This window comes from Tursiops truncatus, chromosome X (genome assembly GCF_011762595.2).
Source record: "Tursiops truncatus isolate mTurTru1 chromosome X, mTurTru1.mat.Y, whole genome shotgun sequence".
Lineage (NCBI taxonomy): Eukaryota > Metazoa > Chordata > Mammalia > Artiodactyla > Delphinidae > Tursiops > Tursiops truncatus.
The window spans coordinates 29,113,953-29,139,268 of NC_047055.1; the positions used below are offsets into that span (position 1 = coordinate 29,113,953).

Below are 25,316 nucleotides of genomic sequence, written 5' to 3' on the forward strand. Positions count from 1 at the left end.
GTATCATGATCCTTACCCAATCCTAATCAAGCCCCAGAGCTGAAAGACCCTCTGCCTTAAACCATGCTTTCATTTCTCAATAAATTCTGCCCTTTCCTTCCTCCCTGAAACACTGGCAAAGCTTTGCGAGGTGAGGGTTCTCCCTTACAGAGGTAAGTGATAAATTCAGCATTGTCCTATCAACAGGTGCATTGGTGATATTTGGGGAGCCAGCACTTGACGGTTTTGAAGTCCCCACTGACATCCAGTGCCCCTGAGACCTCAGCACCACAGCTCAAGACCTTCAACTTGGAAACAGTGTGCTCCTCCCGCCTCTTGGACCTCCAGCTTGGGGCTCTCTGACCACAGTGGTAAGGTACGTAGCTTTCACATTGGTTAGAGCTCTGATCCCTCGGAGCTTCCAGTTGCTGAGGATACTAGTCCTACAGCCTGCACATGACCCCCTGTGAGAAGCCTGACCCCGCGGATTATAGGGCCCTCCTCTGTGTTCTGACTGTCCCCTGGCTCACCCCTGCCGTGGCTCTCACCACTCTTGTTTTATTCTGATGAGCTACTGCACTTAATAGTAAGCCAAGTGGGGCAGAGGATCCCTGCATTGTAATTGTGAGGTCAGCCTGTGATGTGGCTGGGGCCTGGGTGATTTTATGACAATGTCTTCCTCTACATCCACCACGCTCACCCACCATCCTCTAGCTGAGCTTCAGTTCTCTCCTTTCATTCGTATCTTCTAATGGTAAAAAGAGTTTTATCATTTTCTTTTCCTAAGCCTTTCAGATTTTACATTAACGTCCCTCATTTTATTTTCAGAAACGTTTCCACCAATTCTTTTGCTTTGTCTATGAAAATAATCATACTTACTACAATTAATGATCATTATTTGTCAGCCAGTAACAGCACAGTGTTTATTTCTTGTATTTGGCGGGCGGGGGGGTGTTTTCATATTTGCTCAGGCTTTACCACCCCCTTACTTCTCTTTTTGCCAATCTTTATTTTCTACTTTTGAAATTATTGCACTTATTAACAGAAAAAGAACAAAATTTACTCAATAAATTGTACATATATCTACACCCACAAGTTAGAAAAAGGATTTAAAAGAAATATGCCACAATGTTCAGTATTCACCTATGGTTTATTTTTTCTTCCTGTATACTTTTATGGCTATTTAAATATTAACCATGTAAAATATTTTGTATAGTTTTGTGACATTCTAAATACTTTTATAACAACTCTAAAATTATTTGGTGAATAAAATAGTTTTACCAAGCATTCTGGCAGACAGAGAAGGAAAAAGTTTATGTGTCATTTCTTGAGTTTCAGAGATCAGTGATACTGAAGACATTCTATTTTCAATTATGTTTCCCTGAGCTAAATTAGATCTTGGTCCATCCAGGATATTTAAAATCAACCTCCATCATGTTCCCTCTAGTAAAATTTAAGTTCTTTTACTTACAGATTTTCAAACAGCTTTAACCTGTGCTTGATGAACAGGAAATTGATCAGATGTTCATATCTGCCTGGTACCCCTGCCCCAATAACTGATCTTCCACTGTGATACAGTTTTTCTCATTAATGTCAACACTTCTACTTCAGATATATGATGGAAAGTTCATAGGCTTTGGTGCCAGACTTACCATCTGTTTACTGGCATATGACACCTTAATCCTGTTGCTGTCTCTTGCTGAGACCCATTTATCGCCTCTAAAATGGGGTTAATAATTCTTACTATATTATTGACATGTTCAACACATAGCGAATGAAAATAATATTCATTATTTTACTCTTTTTTTACATCTTAGGTTATTTATTTATTATGCATGCAAGTCTTACATATTTTTATTGAAGTATAGTTGATTTACAATATTGTGTTAGTTTCAAGTGTACAGCAAAGTGACTCAGTTACATATATATTTTTCAGATTATTTTCCATTATAGGTTATCACAAGATATTGAATATAGTTCCCTGTGTTACACAGTAAATCCTTGTTGCTTATCTATGTTATGTATAGTAGTTTGTATCTGTTGATCCCATACTCCTAATTTATTCCTCCCCCCTCCCTTTCCCCTTTGGTAACCATAAGTTTGTTTTTTTGTCGGTGAGTCTGTTTCCGTTTTGTAAATAAGTACTATTTGTACTATTTTTTAGATTCCACATATAAGTGATATCGTGTAGTATTTGTCTTTGACCTCACTTCGTATGATATTCTCTAGGTCAATCCATGTTGCTGCAAATGGCAATATTTCATCTGTTTTTATGGCTGAGTAATATCCCATTGTATGTGTATATATATACCACATCTTCTTAAATCAGTCATCTGTTGATGGGCACTTGGGTTGTTTCCATGTCTTGACTATTGTAAACAGTGCTACTATAAACATTGGGGTGCATGTATCTTTTTGAATTAGAGTTTTCCTCTTTTCTGGATACATGCCCAGGAGTGGGATTGCTGGATCATATGGTAGCTCTATTTTTAGTTTTTTAAGGAACCTCCATACCGTTTTCCATAGTGGCTGCACCACATAATTATTATTCTTAATTATCCTTTAATAAAAGGGAAAGAGCAAACACTACCCAAAACATTCATATTTTACAGGGCAGTTATCTTTAATATTTACAAAGGCACATGGAGTGATTGGGACTTTGAAACACCTAAACCTAAGGTCTGATGATGTGACATGTATGTAGCCACAAAGAAACCCATCTCTCACTTTCTGCCATGCTAGGAGTGAATGGTCCAACTAATAAGTGACAACCTGGGAGAGTGAGAAACAAGCAATTGATCTGGAAAGTCTCCCAGGTTTCTGATCTCAACTAGATGGATGGTGGTTCAGCAGTGTACACTGTTCTCTCCTTGACCGACTCCCCTCCAGTAAAATTTGTTCCGGGAAAGGAGCAATAATAAAGGTTGCCATTCGCTGAGTACCTACTGTGTGACAGGCACTTCATTCATTCTAGCCACAAACATTTATTGAGATCCAGCTTATGTTCCAGGCAGTGTTCTAGGAGCTGAGGATACACCAGTGAACTAAGCAGACTAAAATGTTTATAGTCTAGTGGGGAGAGGCGGGAATAAACGATTAACATAATAAATCAGTAAATTATGTAGTATGCTAGAAGAGAGGCATGTGATGGGCAAACAACAGGGAAAGGGAAATGAGAATGCTGGTCCAGGTGCGCAGTTCTATTTATTTTTTTTAATTGAAGTATAGTTGATTTACAGTGTTGTGTTAATTTCTGCTGCACAGAAAGTGATTCAGTTATATACAATTCTTTTTTATATATTCTTTTCCATTATGGTTTCTCGTAGGATACTAAATATAGTTCCCTGGGCTATACATTAGGACCTTGTTGTTGATCCATTCCATATATAATAGCTTACATCTGCTAACCCCAACCTCCCACTCCATCCCTCCCCAAACACCTCCCTCTTGGCAACCATCAGTCTGTTCTCTATGTCCATGCATCTCTTTCTGTTTCATAGATAGGTTCATTTGTGTCATATTTAGATTCCACATATAAGTGATATCATATGGTATTTGTCTTTCTCTTTCTGACTTACTTCACTTAGTATGATAATCTCTAGTTGTATCCATGTTGCTTCAAATGGCAATATTTAATTCTTTTTTATGACTGAGTAATATTTCACTGTATATATATTACCACATCTTCTTTATCCATTCATCATCATGTCGATGAACATTTAGGTTGTTTCCATGTCTTGGCTATTGGATTAGAGTTTTGTCTGGATATATGCCCAGGAGTGGGATTGCTGGATCATATGGTAATTCTATTTTTAGTTTTCTGAGGAAGCTTCATACTGTTTTCCATAGTGGCTGTACCAACTCACATTCCCACCAACAATGTAGGAGGGTTCCCTTTTTGCCACACTCTCTCCAGCATTTGTTATTTGTAGATTTTTTAATGATGACCATTCTGAGTGGTGTGAGGTGGTACCTCACTGTAGTTTTGATTTGCATTTCTCTAATGATTAGTGATGTTGAGCAGCTTTTCATGCGCCTATTGGCCATTTGTATTTTTTTTTTTTTTGGAGAAATGTCTATTTAGGTCTTCTGCCCATTTTTTTTGTTTGTTTTTTTGTTTTTGTTGAGTTGTATGAGCTGTTTGTATACTTTGGAAATTAAGCCCTCATCGGTTGCATCATTTGCAAATATTTTTTCCCATTCTGTAGGTTGTCTTTTTGTTTTGCTTATGGTTTCCTTTGCTGTGCAGAGCTTGTAAGTTTGATTAGGTCCCATTTGTTTATTTTTGTTTTTATTTCTATTGCCTTGGGAGACTGACCTAAGGAAACATTGGTACGATTTATGTCAGAGAATGTTTTGCCTATGATTTCTTCTAGGAGTTTTATTTTTTAATTTTTTTAACATATTTATTGGAGTATAATTGCTTTACAATGGTGTGTTAGTTTCTGCTTTATAACAAAGTGAATCAGTTATACATATACATATGTTCCCATATCTCTTCCCTCTTGCGTCTCCCTCCCTCCCACCCTCCCTATCCCACCCCTCTAGGTGGACACAAAGCACCGAGCTGATTTCCCTGTGCTATGCGGCTGCTTCCCCCTAGCTATCTATTTTACGTTTGGTAGTGTATATATGTCCATGCCACTCTCTCACTTTGTCACAGCTTACCCTTCCCCCCGCCATATCCTCAAGTCCATTCTCTAGTAGGTCTGTGTCTTTATTCCCGTCTTACCCCTAGGTTCTTCATGACCTTTTTTTTTTTTCTTAACTTCCATATATATGTGTTAGCATACGGTATTTGTTTTTCCCTTTCTGACTTACTTCACTCTGTGTGACAGACTCTAGGTCCATCCACCTCACTACAAATAACTCAATGTCGTTTCTTTTTATGGCTAAGTAATATTCCATTGTATATATGTGCCACATCTTCTTTATCCATTCATCTGTTGATGGACACTTAGGTCATGTCTTATGTAGTCTTTAAGCCATTTTGAGTGTATTTTTGGGTATGATGAGAGGGTGTGTTCTAACTTCATTGATTTACATGTGGCTGTCCAACTTTCCCAACACCACTTGCTGAAGAGACTGTCTTTTTCCCATTGTATATTCTTGCCTTCTTTGTCAAAAGGTTAATTGACTGTAGGTGTGTGGGTTTATTTCTGAGCTCTCTATTCTGTTCCACTGATCCATATGTCTGTTTTTGTGCCAGTACCACAGTGTTTTGATTACTGTAGCTTTGTAGTATTGTCTCAAGTCTGGGAGGGTTATGCCTCCTGCTTTATTCTTTTCCTTCAGGATTGCTTTGGCAATTCTGGGTCTTTTGTGGTTCCATATAAATTTTAGGATTACTTGTCTTACTTCTGTGAAGAATGTCATGGGTAATTTGATAGGGATTGCATTAAATCTGTAGATTGCTTTGGGTAGTATGGCCTTTTTAACAATATTCATTCTTCCAGTCCAAGAGCATGGGATATCTTTCCGTTTCTTTGAATCATCTTCAGTTTCCTTTATCAATGTTTTATAGTTCTCAACGTATGTCTTTCACCTCCTTGGTCAGGTTTATTCCTAAGTATTTTACTTTGGGGGGTGCAGGTGCGCAGTTTTAAATGGGCTGTTCAGGAGGAGGTGCCATTTGAGCAAATACTTGAACATGGTGGGGAGTCAAGGCACAGGGATATCTAGAGGAAGAGTTACAATAGCCAGGGCAAACACGTGTGGTGAGAGTGTGCCTGGATTCTGTACCAAGGTATTGAAAACTTCCTGTGCTCTGCACAGGGGTTATAAGCCTCCTGGGGAGGACAGATAATTAGACAAGCAGTTACAATACAAAGTACTACCTAAGCTGTAAGGAATGACCTTTAGTGGAGTCAGAGAAAGCTGTCCCGAAGGAGTGCCAGGGGAGATGATACTAGAAATTTGACAAGAGTTTTGCCAGATGAAGGGGAGGACCAGGCTGATAGACACAGCACATTGGGAGTCACAGATAACACATAAGCCCTGGTGGACTGGTGGTCTTCTAAGCCCCTTTCTAGAGGGACCACTCTTCATTTGTCTGGTTGGGCCCAATGATCTGAAAGCACTCCCAGAGTTTTAAAAGCGTAGCATTCCATTCCAAGTGCGGAGCCTAATTTATTCAGCCAAACTTTACTCGTGGTCTTTCAAGTTGTTTCCAGTTTTCCACTATTACAAAAAAATTAAAAGCTAGAATAAACATCTTTGTTCATAAGAATTTTTACACTTGTTCAGTTACTTTCTTAGCCTCAATTTCGGGAAGTTAAACTGCTGGATTCAGGGTTTTCACATTCAACCTTTGATACATTTCCCCTTGGCCTTGTAGAAAGAATGTGTCAATTCTCAGTCCTGCCAGCAGTGTGGGAGAGAAACTCTAGCCCACGTCCTTACCAACAATTTGTTATTTTTAGTATCTTATCCCAGAAATTGGATATAAAAATAAATATGAGGAGAAGATGGTTTCAGGCTCTGAGATGGAAGTTTCCTAAAATGATAACTTTTTCTGCCTTGTTCAATAAAAGAAATGAGACCAAGGCCATCCTACTATGCTTAGGGTGTGAGTGTGACAATTCAGAAATCCATACCCAGGATGCAGCCAATAGAATGATCAGATGTCTTGTACCTGTTACCTTAGGAATGACTTTACAACACAGTGGTAAAGACTACAGTCTCTGGGGAGGGGCAAATCTGATGTTCAGTTCCAGCTCCAACTTTTACTAGCTGTCTGATCTTAGGCAAGGTCCTATAACCATGTGTGTGTCAACATGCTGGTCTGTAAAGTGGGGATCGTGAGTGGGGTACATATCTGAAAGAGCAGTTGTGAGAGGCCATGGTAAACTGTGACCTCTGATCTGAGATGAGATGCTGCAGCTGGAGACCCATACACCCTGTCAGATGCAGTGGGAAACCCAGCCCCACTCCCTGTGCCCCCTTTTATCCTGTCCCTGAGATCCCTGGTAGTGACAGGATTGGCGGGTTACCTGGATCGTAAAGAACTCCTCAGACCTCAGTCATGTCTCCTTCCAGCCACGCACTGGGGAGCCTGTGTGACCCTCTGGGCTCAGCTCCCCTGACCCCTAGCTCCCATCTGCTGCTCAGGGGAGTTGTTTGAGTGGGGGAAGACTTGGCTGGTCTTGACCTGTCTGAAAGGATAGGAGTGCCTCTGACATGTGGGGGAAGGAGACCTCCTCTGGGGACACCAAAAGTAGGAGAAATCCACCTCGGCATTCAGTAAGTGTTCCCTTATCACCCCATCATCAATCATCATCATCATCGTCATCATCATCATTACCACCATCATCACCATCACTAAAACGCTCAGGCATTTCTGAATCCACTCTTGTACCTGTCAGGGGCCAGGTTCAGCCTAGCTCCTGGAGCCCAACTGTCATGGTGTCAGATTAACAGTGAATCAGCACTGCCTGCGTAGCATGGACTGCATTTAATTTTCCCCGTGCTTCCTTCTGTAGCAGAATAATGCATTCTAGCCGAGTAATAATAGCTACCATTTCTTGAGAGCCTACAATGGACCAGCCCTATGCCAATCACTCATACACTGGGCACCTGGGGAAGACAGGTCTTATCCTGAAGTTACAAACCTCAGTTTCCTCATACTTCATATGCAGATAATAACACCTACATCATAGGGTGCTGTGAACACAGGAGAGCTAAGACGTGTAAGAAGCATAGCCTTCTCACCTGGGAGAGTGACCTCTGGCTCCACCACTAACTAGCTGCATGCCCCTAGGCAGGTCTCTTAACTTTGCGGAGTGTTTCCTCATCTGAAACATGTGCTAATAGTAATACCTATTTTATGGAGTTGATATGAGGCTTAAAGGAGCTAATGTGTTTAAAGGACTTGGTACAGGGCGCCTGGTACTCAGTAAGCTCTTAATAAATCACAGTTGTGATGATTTTGATTACTATTATGGAAGGATCAGGAAGAAGGAGAAGATTCAGCAAAGGAGACTCAGAATGGGGCACCAAGAAGGTCAGGGAGGGGGGAACCGTGAGAGAGGGTCTCATGGAAACCAAGGGAAAAGAGTGCCAGGAAGGAGAGAGACGTAATGCAGAAGGGTACTCGGAGGCCAGTTTCTTCTGACAAGACAAAAGGGTGATTTTCATCTCCTAGCGACCAATGAGAAATGAAGGCAGAAAGGAAGAAAAGAAGCCTATAGTTTGAAATGAAGTCTTTTTTAGACTAACCCCATTAGTCTGATCTGAATGCCCAGGTCTCGGTTCCATGTCTCCTAATTAGTGAGAATACATATTTCTTGAGTAAAGGAAAAGCCAGTGTCACACAAAGTGAAAAAAGAAATGTCAGATCACATCAGGTTGGCGAAATAAAAATGTAGACAATCTCAAGTTCATACAATAAAGAGGAGGATGGAGGAGGGAAGAAAAGGGGGGTGAATCACAGAACAAATTTTCAAGGCGGTGGTCTATACTGAACTCCCAAGCTAACTCCAGTGAAAAGGAGGGTAGTGAGACGGGCAGAATTTATTTATCTATCATTTCAGGTTTCTCTTCTACCTGGTGCCAGAAAGAAATTATGGCAACATAAAGTGGGTCTTTGGGCAAATATTCAACAAGTATTTATAAAGTAAAATTAAGACGAGCAGAAAGGGAGAGGTATGAGGAATTAAGGGTTAAAAATCTATGTGAGCTGGGAAATGGTGGTGGTCCCTGTGGCTTTGGGGGCCTGAGTGGAGCTGCCTCTTGCCTGAAGGTGATGGGGGGGGTCCTCTTTGGCTCTGGAGAGATGGAGGCGGCTACCAAGGTCCCAGAGCTGCCATGGATGGATGCAAGGAGAGGGCCTCTAGAGGCTGCGCTCCTGGCCGGTTCTCAGCTAAAGGGTCCGAGGCAGAGAGGCCCTCCCAGTCTCCCTCTGGCCAGGAGGGTTAAGGAGGCCGAGGCTTAAGGCAAACCTGGGATGCTAGGGGTGGGGGGGGAGTAATGGCAGAGCTAGGGAGGCTGAGCCTCCAAACCCCTGCACCGAGAGAGAGTGTGTGTCGGTGTGTGTGGGGGGCACTGGGGGGTGTCTTTCAAGGCAGGTTCAAGGCGTGGCAGCCCAGGGAAGGCTACACTGGCTTCTTACAGCGCCTGGCATCTCCCCCTCCCTCCGCCCTCACCTGCTAACATAATTAGAAGCCCACTGTCTCTCCCTGGGTGCCTCAAGCTGTACCATTCCTGGCACACACAGCCCAGAGTTCTGTATGAAACCCTGGAGTCTGTGATTCCCACCGGGCTTCCTGTCCCTGTCAGGCTCCATGTGAGTGTCCCTGCTCATCGGGCCCTCAGCTGCTCTGCTCTTGCTCTGTGCTTAGCCCCTGACACACCATCTCCCGCTGCTGCGAGCGCTGTCCTCTCGGCTCTGTGGAGCACCGATTTCCTGCAGGACAGCTGCTTCAGGTCCCCAGGTGTGCGCGTTCGTTTCGCTCCACCCCATGGCTTAAATGCAGTCGTCCCCCTCCACCACCCACCCCCAGCCCTGTCCTGCTCACAGAGGTAGGAACTTATACACCTACAAGAAACATAGGGATCCTCAGGGTCTGAGGTCAGATACGTCCTCTTTTACCACCCTCCGATATGAGATCAGGAGAGGGGACAGGGCAGGTTCCTGGGAAGGTTCTCCGCCCCCCCCCCAACCCCATCCCGCCTCTCCAGGCCATGAATGCCCACCACTCCACTAAAATAACGTGGAGAGCTTCCAGGCTTTCTGATCCCCGTGTTCCTTCATGCGTCCTGGCAACTATATTGCTTTTCGCTCCTCCCCAGCTATTCTCAGTTCCTGGGGTGAGTGGGGTTGGGCTTGGAGTCCTCGGGCTGCACGTGTCCTCTAACATGTAGCTTCAGGGCTTCCAGGCTGAGGCTCAGGGCGCTGTGAGGAGCTGAGCCTCCTGATGCTGGGCTCCCTTTCCTTAACTGGGGAGTGGGAAGAGGGCCATGTCAGCCCCCAGGAGAGATTCCCGGTTGTGACCAGGATGCGGTGAAGCAGCGGCAGCAGCGATCTCAGAAGTCCACCCAGAGGAGGGAGGGATGCCCCTCCCCAAAGTGGTCAGGAACGGAGCTGCTGGGCTCCTCATTTTGGGCTATTCAGCACCAGACTCCCCCGCTGTCAGAATCCTCTGGATACATTAGAGAAGAAAGCATTAGCGTGTCGTCAGCTAGCGGGTGCCACAGTTTGGCTCTGTGACCTAAGGGACAGGTCAGCTGTGGTAAAGGGGCTCTGTCCATTTACCTCTGGGGAATATGTCAGCCCATTTCTTCTTCCTTTTTCCCCATCTGCAAAGGGAAGTTAATAAAAACCCCACCTCAGGGTATAACCCCACCGTTTATAGCTTTTTACTATATTTTTCTTATTCCTTTTTCCTTTACTTCTTCCTAAAATAATATCAGAGACATTAAGATAGATGCTGATATATATTTATTGACATAGAAAGACGCCCACAACATATATTATTTGGTGAAAAAATACACTTTAGAACGGCACTTATATTTGATCACTTTTTTCTATACATATATCTGTCTGGGTACATAGGTATAGGGAACTATCTAGAAGGACATTCATCACAGGGTTGACAATGGTTATATAAGGGTTGGAGGGTTTGGGGTTACTTGTACTTTTTGTACTTCCCTTTATTGTTTTAATATTTAACAATGAATTATACCAGTTTCACAAAGAGAATAAAGCCATCAAGGAAAGGGGCACACACAGAAGGTAGACCCTTGGGCAGCAGGGGATTGGAAGCAAGGATGGAGGTCAGGCCATCTCCCTCCACTGTGCTAATATTCAAGACCCTTTGTCTTCCACCCCAAAAGAAAGCCACCTTGTGGATTCATTCATGCAATTAGAAGCACCACCCGCCATTTTTCCCATTGCTGGACTCTGTATATAGGTTAGGGTTCATTTAAAGCTGGGGGCTAGCACCTTACTGTGGCTCAGAAGGGTCACTGGGTTGGCCAGGGGCCTCTCTTGACCCCTCCTCCTCGGTATGCGTCAGCTCCTGCAGGGTGATAATCAGGTTCTCAAACATCTGGGCCTTGTTGCTCTCATTGTCACAGGTTTCCTTTGAGTGGCCCTCCTGTCCACAGTACGAACAGTGGATTGTGTTTTTTCGCTTCCTGGTTCTACGCACATCCCCAGGACCATCATTCTTATACCCAGAACCCCCGCTGGTACAAGGAGATTGAGCCCTGGAATTGCTGGGGGAATCAATGACTAGCACTTGATTCCGAGGTCTGGCCCTGCGTCTGGGGAGAGGAGAACTCGAGAATGAAAGTGGAGGGTCCTGAGACTCCACCAGGATCACATCCTCATCTGAGTCATCGTCGGGGGTATCATCTATCTCTATCACGCTGCAGTCGGCATTACTGATCACTATGGGTCGGGAGCCCCCAAATGCCACTGGGCTAGTTGCCCTCTCCACCATTGACTCAGATCTCTTGGCCCGCTTCCGTTTAATAAAAGTGTCATCCCAATCCTCTTCCTCCCTTATCATTCTGATTAACTCCAGGAAGCTGGGGAGACGTTCCTGCTCATTTGCATACATCCTGAGAAGATTCTTCAGCCTGAAGCGCAGGTCCCCATTCAACTCAGCCCCTAAAAGGAGCTGGTGCAGGCGACTCTGGTTTGCATCTTTCTGAGCTATGATCCCTGCCTGAATAGCATTCTGGAGCTGCACCTCTAAACGGATCACGTAAAGGGAGGCTTTCTCCCCTTGTGCCTGCAGGGTGTTAAAAAATCTACCATGAGCGGTCACACTGCTTTCAGACTCCCCAAACACCAATTTCATGGCGTGCAAGAAATCTGCCACACTTAGATTGGGGTTGGCCGCCTGCAGCAAACGCATGACCTCCCGCGCGGGGCCCCTCAGGGTTTTCATCAAGCGCTTGAGTTTTTCCTCCTCAGACATATTCCAATCTGGTAGGACCCCATTGACTTGGGTCAGCCAGTTTTCAAAGGTTTCTTCCCCCTGGGCTGGCATCACCCTCCCCGAGAACAACTTCATGTTTCTCTCTGCCATGTTGGCCATTAAAGGACCAAGACTTCTCTCCAGGGACCTTAGCATAGAATGGGCCCAAGGCGGCAAGGGTGCGTTCTGCCGCCGGCTGTTACCCACGCGCGCAATGATGCTAGCCATGACGGACGATGACCGGGTTTCTGAATGTAACAAGATGCTCAGGCTTTTTGGAAGAGCCTAATCTGCAGGCGTGCTGGGGGGCTCTGCCTTCCTCTTATCTCGGTAGCAACTGCAAAAAAAAGAAAACAAAACAAAAAGCGGGAGGAGGAGTTAATAAGGGACGGGCTGCAGCTGTATTATCTCCCTTCCTGAATATCCTGCAGTACATTTTATATCTGCCCACTGCCCTAAAAATATCCTCCAGAAGACTGGCAATTACAACCTCACGGAGCCAGCCGGTGTCTCCGTGTTAGCAGGGTGCTTTTTACAGCCTCATCCATCCCCTCCCGCCAGTCCTTCAAGAGGGACGGCAACTGTTGCTTCTAATTCTACGTGTAACAGTGTATGGAGCTGATATTGGGCTCTCAAAATAGAGCACAGCGGTCACAGATTTGTGGGAATAAATAAGATCTCATTAACCTCTTGGTCTCCGGTCTCAACCACACCCCTTTCTTAAAGTCCCCTCTCCCCCGCCCCATTATTTTTCAGATTCTTACAGGAGCTCAGGAGCAAGCGCGCGCCTTTATTTCACTTCCAGCTTCTGCAACCGGTGGCCTCCGTGAGAAAGCTCGCCTCTGGGGTACGGTCGATCGCTGTCCCCCGGGGGTCGCCGATCCGGGACCTTAGGGCGTCAAGACTGCGCCGCCGCAGAGGGCAGGGCAGGGAGGGAAGGGTCAGAAGCAGCCTCATCCCTCATCCCGCTCCCACCCCGCGCCCGCCCCCGCCCCCGCCCCCTCCCCTCCCCCCTCCTCCAGCGGCCTCCGTAGTACCCAGACGGAAAATTCCTTCTCCCACGTCTGAATACAAGCCAAAGCAAGCCCCCCTCCCATTACAATTCCTCCGGGAAATCGTCGCCCTACCAGCTCTGCAATCAGCCGCACAGAATTCAAGTTCGGATTCGGCTTTGGTCGCCTGCCAAGGAGAAAGGGAATAGGAGTTGGACGCTCACACCCACGTATTCCTCCCCCAGGAAGGGATGAGGAGATGCAAAGGGGTTCAAGGCAGACACTTTGCGATTCTCCCCCCAATACCAACGCGCCCCTTGCCACTTCCCCCCGAAAACGCCCGCCCTCTCAATCCAGGCAAATCCTACCCGTTCGGCAGCAGCCCGTGGAACCCCACCTCCTCCCTCAGCGCAGCCGGGCCGCGGGAGTGCTCCTCCCCCCTGCCGCACACCCCTCGATTTCCCAAACGGGGAGCCGCCCAGTCCTGGTAGGGCTTCCCCCTCCTCTCTCCTCGCGGGGCAATCGCGCCCCCTTGCTTTACCTGTGTTCGGCTGGTGGGCAGCGGACGCTCCGGCGTTGACAGCTGTGATTCCGCCTTCAGTCTCCGCGGCCCTGCAGGGCGAAAGGACGGACGCCTCCTCGGCCGCTGAGCGACCCGGGACCGCCCGACGGAGCTGCTTCGCACGGCCACCCAGCGAGTGGTAGCCGAGTCGAGGCTGCACAGTTCCCACGGCAGCCGTGGCTGCTTTTATCTCTGCCACCCCCCACCCCCCCACACCCCCCGAGACAAAAGAGCGTGACGAGCTGGCAGGCGGGGCCAATCAACGGAGCGCGGGGGCGGACGCCCCGCGGCGCCTCGGGCAGGACGCAAATGTGCGCCGGCGGCCGAGGGGCTGGGGCGGTGACCCGCAGGTCCCCGGGACGTCAAGTGCAGCTTGGCTGCGGGGACCGGAGGAGTTTTCGAGTCTTCCCCTCTCCCTCTCTTCCTCGCCTCAACCCTGGGCCTTGAAGCCAGGTGCATTAAACATGAGGCGGAATGGATTTCAAATAAGCAATAAAAGTTCTTCACCTTCGTAGAGGCGGAGTGGAGAAAAGAAAAGAGCGTTAGCGCTTTCTTTGTGCAGACAGCTCGCACAGACTTTTTTTTTTTTTTTTTTACTGTGAAGGAGGTGGCAGTACCACGTCCATTTAACAGTGAGGGGACTTGGGCACTCAGGCTCTTAACCAATACTCACTAAAGTATGCGTGCATGGCTGGCTGCCTCAATCATTTGGGGGAGCTTGTTGGAAATGCAGATTCCTGGGCCCGGCCTCTGGGAGATTCTGACTGACGAGGGCTAGATCTGGGGGTGGGATTTCGTACTTTTAACCAGCACTGTAGTTGATTCTGAGGTGTCAGGAGGATGGTGGATAATAGACCTGCCTCCAGCGTATCTGTTCACAGCGTACCTATGGTGAAATGCAACGCCAGGGCAGATGTTCCTCCTGGAGTCCATGATCTTCCTGAAATTGTATGCAAAGATTTTGGACTCTGTAGGAGGCTGAATAATGTCCACCCCAACATATCAAGTCCTAATCCCTGGAACCTGTAAATGTTACCTTATCAAGTAAAAGAGTTTTTGCAGGTGCGGTTAAAGTAAGACTCTTGATGTGGCGGAGATCATCCGGGATCATCTGAGCGGGCCCCACAACTGACCACAAGCTTTCTTATGAGAGAGAGAGGAAGAGAGAGGGCTGATGCACACAGAGTAAGAGAATGTGACGTGAAGACTGCGGCGGACATTGGGGTGGCGTGGTCACAAGCAAAGGAATGCTGGTAGCCACCAGAAACTGGAAGAGGCAACAAGGAAGAGAGTACAGCTCTGCCCAGAGACACTGATGTAGAACTTCTGGCCTCCAGAACTAGGAAAGAATAAACTCGTTTTTTAAACCAAGTTTGCGGTGATTAACTACAGCAGCCATAGGCAACTAATACAGACTCCTGTATTTTGCCGAGTCCATAGCTTTGTAGATGTTTTTGAAAATATCTATTTATTTATTTTGGTTGTGCCAGGTCTCAGTTGCAGCAGGCGGACTCTTAGTTGCGGCATGCGGGCTCCAGTTCCCCGACCAGGGATCGAACCCAGGTCCCCTGCATTGGGAGCACAGAGTCTTACCCACTGGACCACCAGGGAAGTCCTGGAGCTATTTAAATAGTGGTTAAAAACCATTCCCCTACAGTCTTTCTTCATTCATATCTTCCTCCTTCCATTTGTACTTGAGGACGAAGTGCAAGAAACGAAACACAATTTGCTTACACACAGCTCTCTGCTACTGATACAACTCTTCCATTTCTCAACTTGAAGACAGGTTGCTAGGCTGCTCTTCTGTGAGCTAAGGACAGGTTGAGGGGACATGTCCTTCGCTGGATTTGGCATCACTGGCCTCAGAGGAGTAACTCCATGGAAATGGCATGCAGGGCAGCCCGGAGTGAATCGGCGGTGAAGCCAGTGGCTCCATGTATTAGGGTGCTGGGGCTGCCATAACAAAGTATCACAGACTTGGTGGCTTAAACATAAGAAATTTGTCTATTTTCTCACAGTTCTGGAGGCTGGAAGACCAAGATCAAGGTGCCCACAGGGATTGGTTTCTCCTGCCGCCTCTCTCCTTGGCTTGCAGATGGCCGCTTTCTTGTTGCCTCTTCACAGGGTCATCCCTCTGTGTGCTCTAGTCCCTGATGTTCAAATTTCCTCTTCTTATAAGGACCCCAGTCAGTCTGGATTAAGACCCACCCTATCAGCCTCATTTTAACTTAATCACCTTTTTAAAGTCCCTATCTCCAAATACAGGAGAAGTATTGGGGGCTAGGGCCTCCACATATGAATTTGGGGGGGATGCATTTCAGCTCACAGCACTCTATTTTCCCTTACTTCTGGTTCTGGGAAAACATGTCTCCTTTCCTTCATGTAGAGTGTGACTAGGAGGTCCCTGTGGGGCTTTTGGGGGTCAGGGTGGTGGCAGCGTGCACTGCACAAGTGCAAAGTTGTTGCTGCTGTTTGCTTTTGACTGCTGACATTTGGTGCTTTTTTTCTTTATTATTATTTTATTTTTGGCTGCGTAGGGTCTTAGTTGCCGCATGCGGGATCTTTCACCGTGGCCCGCGGGCTTCTCTCTAGTTGTGGCATGCGGGCTCCAGGGCACGTGGGCTCTGTAGTTGCGCGTGGGCTTTGCTGCCCCGCAGCATGTGGGATCTTAGTTCCCCGACCAGGGATCGAACCCGAGACCCCTGCATTGGGAGGCGGATTCTTTACCACTGGACCACCGGGGAAGTCCCTTGACTGCTGACATTTGGAAGCAAGTGAACAATCTGATGTCCTTCGGCTGCTGTTGGGTTCCTCTTTAGCCTGCTAATGTACGTCACCTGCTCCTTTCTGGTTTCTTATTTCCAACCCCAATACTTAGAATGCCTTGGAGTAGACAATCCCAGTTTGGAGATGAAGCCCCCTGCATCTCAGGAGTGTGGCCTTTCTCTCATGGACGGAACAGTGGGGGTGGTGGCAGAGGGTAGAGGGTGGTGGAGGTAGAGAGAAGGCAGGTTGGTCACCCGGAAGAGTCAAGGGTGATGCTGGCGGTAGCTAGCTCATGGGTTACCCTCAGACTCCTCCTTCGGCTCGCCAGTGCTGTGAAATCTGACCCTAGCCTCTCAGCACACTCTTGTTCTGAATTTAAATAGCTTCATCACCAAATCAGGTGATCTGCAGTTGGACATGGTGGCATCATAAAAGACAAAGACTAGATCTCAGAGCTCTGACAAAAAGTTGGAAGGAAATGGATTGTGTATCAGGTGCCTGGGTGGGGTCATTAGAACAAAGACAGGGTCGCTCCATGTAGGGCTAGAGGAAGAATGTTGGATAGTGAGCAACCCTTATCTCTGGTCTCATGTTGCCGGGTGTCGGGGGACACTTCCAATTGCAAAGATTCAGCTCTGGTCGCTCTAAGGAGGTCACATTTATTTTCCAATTGCAAAAACACAAAGCTTAAAAACCTGTAGGTTAGGAGCTAAGGCTTTCAGTTGAAACAGTATTAGCTACCTTTGGCTGCCTCCTCTGTGCCAGGAATTTTCCCTCTGTTATCTCATTTAAGCATCTCTGGCAACTTTGTTGAGATAGACATCGTTCTTTCATCAGAGGAGCTGAGGGCATGCAGGCGCTTCAGACTAGGGCTTTGGCTAATCAGAAGTCAAAGCTGGGATGGGGATGCTTACAGGAGACCCTGACCATAATAAACTGGGACCCTGAGGGCAGCATCTTTCATGAAAATCTTCAACAAGAGGGTGAAATAAGGATATCTTTAAACAAACAAAAAGTAGGAGAGTTTGTCGCCAGCAGACTGCACTAACGGAAATTCTAAAGGATGTACTTCAGGAAGAAAATGATTTTAGAAGAGCTAAATGCAGGAAAGAATGAAGAGCCAGAAAAGTGATAGTATGTGGACAATGTTAAGTGAACATTGACGACAGAAGGAATCATAAAAACGTCTATTCTGCTTTTAAAAAATAAACTTAAAGTACCGTACAATAAGAAAAGACGGGGCTTCCCTGGTGGCGCAGTGGTTGGGAGTCCGCCTGCCAATGCAGGGGACATGGGTTCGTGCCCCGGTCCGGGAAAATCCCACGTGCCGCGGAGCGGCTGGGCCCGTGAGCCATGGCCACTGAGCCTGCGCGTCTGGAGCCTGTGCTCCACAACAGGAGAGGCCACAACAGTGAGAGGCCCGCGTACGGTTAAAAAAAAAAAAGAAAAAGAAAAAGAAAGACGTCAGAGAGGCATAAATGGAGTTCAACTTTCCTAAGGGCCTTGTATCATATCGAAAGTGATTTAGGTATTTATTAAATTTATACTTCGATAAGGTAATTACATGTGTAGGAATTAATAGGATGTAACTATTAAAATAATAGCAACAGAATATAAAATTCCAAACTAGTAGAGAGGGAAAATAATTGAATAAAAAAATTCTGAGTCAATTTTTTAGGTCAAGAAAGAAGAGGTTAAAAACACATAGGTGGAGGTTAGAGGGGAAGATGGCGGAAGAGTAAGACGCGGAGATCACCTTCCTCCCCACAGATACACCAGAAATACATCTACATGTGGAACAACACCTACAAAACACCTACTGAACGCTGGCAGAAGACCTCAGACCTCCCAAAAGGCAAGAAACTCCCCACGTACCTGGGAGAGGGGATTAAGAGCGCTGCTTAAAGGAGCTCCAGAGACGGGCGCGAGCCGTGGCTATCAGCGCGGACCCCAGAGCCGGGCATGAGATGCTAAGGCTGCGACTGCAGCCACCAACGGTCCTCTGTGCGAGCACAGGTCACTATCCACAGCCCCCTTCCGGGGAGCCTGTGCAGCCCACCACGGCCAGGGTCCCGGGATCCAGGGACAACTTCCCCGGGAGAACGCACGGCACACCTCAGGCTGGTGCAACGTCCCACCGGCCTCTGGCGCCGCAGGCTCACCCCGCACTCCATACTCCTCCCTCCCCCCGGCCTGAGTGAGCCAGAGCCCCCGAATCAGCAGCTCCTTTAACCCCGTCCTGAGCGAAGAACAGACGCCCTCCAGCGACCTACACGCAGAGGAGGGGCCAAATCCAAAGCTGAGCCCCTGGGAGCTGTGAGAACAAAGAAGAGAAAGGGAAATCTCTCCCAGCAGCCTCAGAAGCAGAGGATTAAAGCTCCACAATCAACTTGATGTACCCTGCATCTGTGAAATACCTGACTAGACAACGAATCATCCCAAATTGAGGAGGTGGACTTTGAGAGCAAGATTTATGATTTTTTTCCCCTTTTCCACTTTTTGTGAGTGTGTATGCTTTGTGTATGCTTCTGTGTGAGATTTTCTCTATAGCTTTGCTTTCACCATTTGTCCTAGGGTTCTATCCGTCCAGTTTTTTTCTTTCTTTTTAAAAAATTTTTTTCTTAATAATTATTTTTTATTTTAATAACTTTATTTTATCTTACTTCATTTTATTTTATCTCCTTTCTTTCTTTCTTTCTTTCTTTCTTTCTTTCTTTCTTTCTTTCCTTTCTTTCTTTCTACTTTTTCTCCCTTTTATTCTGAGCCGTGTGGATGAAAGGCTCTTGGTGCTGCAGCCAGGAGTCAGCGCTGTGCCTCTGAGGTGGAAGACCCACCTTCAGGACACTGGTCCACAAGAGACCTCCCAGCTCCACATAATATCAAATGCCGAAAATCTCCCAGAGATCTCCATCTCAACACCAGCACCCAGCTTCACTCAACAACGAGCAAGCTACAGTGCTGGACACCCTATGCCAAACAACTAGCAAGGCAGGAACACAACCCCACCCATTAGCAGAGAGGCTGCCTAAAATCATAATAAGTCCACAGACACCCCAAAACACACCACCAGACATGGATCTGCCCACCAGAAAGACAAGATTCAGCCTCATCCACCAGAACACAGGCACTAGTCCGCTCCACCAGGAAGCCTACACAACCCACTGAACCAACCTTAGCCACTGGGGACAGACACCAAAAACAATGGGAACTACGAATCTGCAGCCTGCAAAAAGGAGACCCCAAACACAGTAAGATAAGCAACATGAGAAGACAGAAAAATACACAGCAGATGAAGGAGCAAGATAAAAACCCACCAGACCTAACAAATGAAGAGGAAATAGGCAGTCTACCTGAAAAAGAATTCACAATAATGATAGTAAAGATGATCCAAAATATTGGAAATAGAATAGAGAAAATGCAAGAAACATTTAACAAGGACCTAGAAGAACTAAAGATGAAACATCAACGATGAACAACACAATAAATGAAATAAAAAATACCCTAGATGGGGGCTTCCCTGGTGGTGCACTGGTTGAGAGTCCGCCTGCTAATGCAGGCAACGTGGGTTCGTGCCCCGGTCCGGGAGGATCCCATGTGCCACAAAGTGGCTGGGCCCGTGAGCCATGGCCACTGGGCCTGCACGTCCGGAGCCTGTGCTCCGCAATGGGAGAGGCCACAACAGTGAGAGGCCCATGTATCGAAAAAAAAAAAAAAAACTCTAGATGGGATCAATAGCAGAATAACTGAGGCAGAAGAACGGATAAGTGACCTGGAAGATAAAATAGTGGAAATAACCACTGCAGAGCAGAATAAAGAAAAAAGAATGAAAGAACTGAGGACAGTCTCAGAGAACTCTGGGACAACATTAGACACACCAACATTCGAATTATAGGGGTTCCAGAAGAAGAAGAGAAAAAGAAAGGGACTGAGAAAATATTTGAAGAGATTATAGTTGAAAACTTCCCTAATATGGGAAAGGAAATAGTTAATCAAGTCCAGGAAACACAGAGAGTCCCATACAGGATAAATCCAAGGAGAAACATGCCAAGACACATATTATCAAACTGTCAAAAATTAAATACAAAGAAAACATATTAAAAGCAGCAAGAGAAAAACAACAAATAACACACAAGAGCATCCCCATAAGGTTAACAGCTGATCTTTCAGCAGAGACTGTGCAAGCCAGAAGGGACTGGCAGGACATATTTAAAGTGATGAAGGAGAAAAACCTACAACCAAGATTACTCTACCCAGCAAGGGTCTCATTCAGATTTGATAGAGAAATTAAAACCTTTACAGACAAGCAAAAGCTAAGAGAGTTCAGCACCACCAAACCAGCTTTACAACAAATGCTAAAGGGATTTCTCTAGGCAGGAAACACAAGAGAAGGAAAAGACCTACAATAACAAACCCCAAACAATTAAGAAAATGGGAATAGGAACATACATATCGATAATTACCTTAAATATAAATGGATTAATGCTCCCACCAAAAGACACAGACTGGCTGAATGGATACAAAAACAAGACCCATATATATGCTGTCTACACGGGACCCACTTCAGACCTAGAGACACATACAGACTTGAAAGGGAGGGGATGGAAAAAGATATTCCATGAAAATGGAAATCAAAAGAAAGCTGGAGGAGCAATTCTCATATCAGACAAAATAGACTTTAAAATAAAGACTATTAGAAGAGACAGAGAAGGACACTACATAATGATCAAGGGATTGATCCAAGAAAAAGATATAACAACTGTAAATATTTATGCACCCAACATAGGAGCACCTCAATACATAAGGCAAATACTAACAGCCATAAAAGGGGAAATTGACAGCAACACAACCATAGTAGGGGACTTTAACACCCCACTTTCACCAATGGACAGATCATCCAAAATGAAAATAAATAGGGAAACACAAGCTTTAAATGACACATTAAAAAAGATGGACTTAATTGATATTTATAGGACATTCCATCCAAATACAACAGAATACACATTTTTCTCAAGTGCTCATGGAACATTCTCCAGGATAGGTCATATCTTTGGTCAAAAATCAAGCCTTGGTAAATTTAAGAAAATTGAAATCGTATCAAGTATCTTTTCTGACCACACTGCTATGAGACTACATATCAATTACAGGAAAAGATCTGTAAAAAATATAAACACATGGAGGCTAAACAATACACTACTTAATAATGAAGTGATCACTGAAGAAATCAAAGCGGAAATTAAAAAATACCTAGAAACAAATGACAATGGAGACACGACAACCCAAAACCTATGGGATGGAGCAAAAGCAGTTCTAAGAGGGAAGTTTATAGCAATACAATCCTACCTTAAGAAACAGGAAACATCTCAAATAAATAACCTAACCTTGCACCTAAAGCAATTAGAGAAAGAAGAAGAACAACAACAAAAAAACCCAAAGTTAGCAGAAGAAAAGAAATCATAAAGATCAGATCAGAAATAAGTGAAAAAGAGATGAAGGAAATGATATCAAAGATCAATAAAACTAAAAGCTGGTTCTTTGAGAAGATAAACAAAATTGATAAACCATTAGCCAGACTCATCAAGAAAAAAAGGGAGAAGACTCAAATCAATAGAATTAGAAATGAAAAAGAAGTAACAACTAACACTGCAGAAATACAAATCATGAGAAATTACTACAAGCAACTCTATGCCAATAAAATGGACAACCTGGAAGAAATGGACAAATTCTTGGAAATGCACAACCTGCCAAGACTGAATCAGAAAGAAATAGAAAATATGAACAGCCCAATCACAAGCACTAAAATTGAACCTGTGATTAAAAATCTTCCAACAAACAAAAGCCCAGGACCACATGGCTTCACAGGCGAATTCTATCAAACATTTAGAGGAGAGCTAACACCTATGCTTCTCAAACTCTTCCAAAATATAGCAGAGGGAGGAACACTCCCAAACTCATTCTACGAGGCCATCATCAGCCTAATACCAAAACCAGACAAGGATGTCACAAAGAAAGAAAACGACAGGCCAATATCACTGATGAACATATATGCAAAAATCCTCAACAAAATACTAGCAAACAGAATCCAACAGCACATTAAAAGGATCATACACCATGATCAAGTGGGGTTTATCCCAGGAATGCAAGGATTCTTCAATATATGCATATCAATCAACGTGATACACCATATTAACAAATTGAAGGAGAAAAACCATATAATCATCTCAATAGATGCAGAGAAATCTTTCGACAAAATTCAACACCATTTATGATAAAAACCCTGCAGAAAGTAGTCATAGAGGGAACTTTCCTCAACATAATAAAGGCCATATATGACAAACCCACAGCCAACATCGTCCTCAAAGGTGAAAAACTGAAAGCATTTCCACTAAGATCAGGAACAAGACAAGGTTGCCCACTCTCACCACTCTTATTCAACATTGTTTTGGAAGTTTTAGCCACAGCAATCAGAAAAGCAAAGGAAATAAAAGGAATCCAAATGGGAAAAGAAGAAGTAAAGCTGTCACTGTTTGCGGATGACATGATACTATACGTAGAGAATCCTAAAGATGCTACCAGAAAACTACTAGAGCTAATCAATGAATTTGGTAAAGTACCAGGATACAAAACTAATGCACAGAAGTCTCTGGCATTCCTATACACTAATGATGAAAAATCTGAAAGTGAAATCAAGAAAACACTCCCATTTACCATTGCAACAAAAAGAATAAAATATCTAGGAATAAACCTACCTAAGGAGACAAAAGACCTGTATGCAGAAAACTATAAGACACTGATGAAAGAAATTAAAGATGATACAAATAGATGGAGAGATATACCATGTTCTTGGATTGGAAGAATCAACATTGTGGAAATGACTCTACTACCCAAAGCAATCTACAGATTCAATGCAATCCCTATCAAACTACCACTGGCATTTTTCACAGAACTAGAACAAAAAATTTCACAAATTGTATGGAAACACAAAAGACCCCGAATAGCCAAAGCAATCTTGAGAATGAAAAACGGAGCTGGAGGAATCAGGCTCCCTGACTTCAGCCTATACTACAAAGCTACAGTACTGAAGACAGTATGGTACTGGCACAAAAACAGAAGGATAGATCAATGGAACAGGATAGAAATCCCAGAGATAAACTCATGCACATATGGTCACCTTATCTTTGATAAAGGAGGCAGGAATGTACTGTGGAGAAAGGACAGCCTCTTCAATAAGTGGTGCTGGGAAAACTGGACAGCTACATGTAAAAGTATGAGATTAGATCACTCTCTAACACCATACACAAAAATAAGCTCAAAATGTATTAACGACCTAAATGTAAGGCCAGACACTATCAAACTCTTAGAGGAAAACATAGGCGGAACACTCTATGACATAAACCACAGCAAGATCCTTTTTGACCCACCTCCTAGAGAAATGGAAATAAAAACAAAAATAAACAAATGGGACCTAATGAATCTTCAAAGCTTTTGCACAGCAAAGGAAACCATAAACAAGACCAAAAGACAACCCTCAGAATGGGAGAAAATATTTGCAAATGAAGCAACTGACAAAGGATTAATCTTCAAAATTTATAAGCAGCTCATGCAGCTCAATAACAAAAAAACAAACAACCCAATCCAAAAATGGGCTGAAGACCTAAACAGACATTTCTCCAAAGAAGATATATAGATTGCCAACAAACACATGAAAGAATGCTCACCATCATTAATCATTAGAGAAATGCAAATCAAAACTACAATGAGATATCATCTCACACCAGTCAGAATGGCCATCATCAAAAAATCTAGAAACAATAAATGCTGGAGAGGGTGTGGAGAAAAGGGAACACTCTTGCACTGCTGGTGGGAATGTGAATTGGTTCAGGCACTATGGAGAACGGTATGGAGGTTCCTTAAAAAACTACAAATAGAACTACCATATGACCCAGCAATCCCACTACTGGGCATATACCCTGAGAAAACCAAAATCCAAAAAGAGTCATGTACCAAAATGTTCATTGCAGCTCTATTTACAATAGCCCAGAGATGGAAACAACCTAAGTGTCCATCGACAGATGAAGGGATAAAGAAGATGTGGCACATATATACAACAGAATATTACTCAGCCATAAAAAGAAACGAAATTGAGCTATTTGTAATGAGGTGGATGGACCTAGAGTCTGCCATACACAGTGAAGTAAGTCAGAAAGAGAAAGACAAATACCATATGCTAACACATATATATGGAATTTAAGAAAAAAAATGTCATGAAGAACCTAGGGCTAAGGCAGGAATAAAGACACAGACCTACTAGAGAATGGACTTGAGGATATGGGGAGGGGGAAGGGTAAGCTGTGACAAAGCGAGAGCGTGGTATGGACATATATACACTGCCAAACGTAAAATAGATAGCTAGTGGGAAGCAGCCGCATAGCACAGAGAGATCAGCTCGGTGCTTTGTGACCACCTAGGGGGGTGGGATAGGGAGGGTGGGAGGGAGCAAGACGCAAGAGGGAAGAGATATGGGAACATATGTATATGTATAACTGATTCACTTTGTTATAAAGCAGAAACTAACACACCATTGTAAAGCAGTTATACTCCAATAAAGATGTAAAAAAAAAAAAAAAAAACATAGGTGGAGAAAAAAAACATAGGTGGAAACAATACAAGCCCAAAATAAAACGATAGCTTGAAACCTAAATATACTAATAATTTTATTAAATGTTTGTGGGCTAAATGCTCAAGTTAAAAAATAGTGTCAAGGGCTTCCCTGGTGGCGCAGTGGTTGAGAGTCCGCCTGCTGATGCAGGGGATGCGGGTTCGTGCCCCGGTCCGGGAAGATCCCACATGCCGCGGAGCAGCTAGGCCCGTGAGCCATGGCCGCTGAGCCTGTGCATCCGGAGCCTGTGCTCCGCAACGGGAGAGGCCACAACAGTGAGAGGCCCGTGTACCACACACACACACACACACACACACAAATAGTGTCAAATGGGATTAATAAATACACCCATATGCTGTTTAAGAGAGACTAATCCAAAATATAAGGATACTGATAGGTTGACAATAAAAAGATTGCGAGAGATAAATCACGCA

At 44.8% G+C, this 25,316-nt stretch overlaps 1 protein-coding gene across 1 annotated transcript; it reads right to left on the reverse strand.

The window, feature by feature from the left end:
- Nucleotides 1–10,400: 10,400 nt before the first annotated feature.
- Nucleotides 10,401–14,420, reverse strand: ZCCHC12 (zinc finger CCHC-type containing 12). The gene is made up of 4 exons (XM_033849392.2): nt 13,440–14,420; nt 13,034–13,085; nt 12,671–12,810; nt 10,401–12,243 (listed from the first exon to the last, which is right to left on the reverse strand). Exon 4 carries the CDS (start codon nt 12,132–12,134, stop codon nt 10,923–10,925), a length of 1,212 nt encoding a protein of 403 aa, XP_033705283.1. The 5' UTR covers nt 12,135–12,243; nt 12,671–12,810; nt 13,034–13,085; nt 13,440–14,420; the 3' UTR covers nt 10,401–10,922.
- Nucleotides 14,421–25,316: the final 10,896 nt, after the last annotated feature.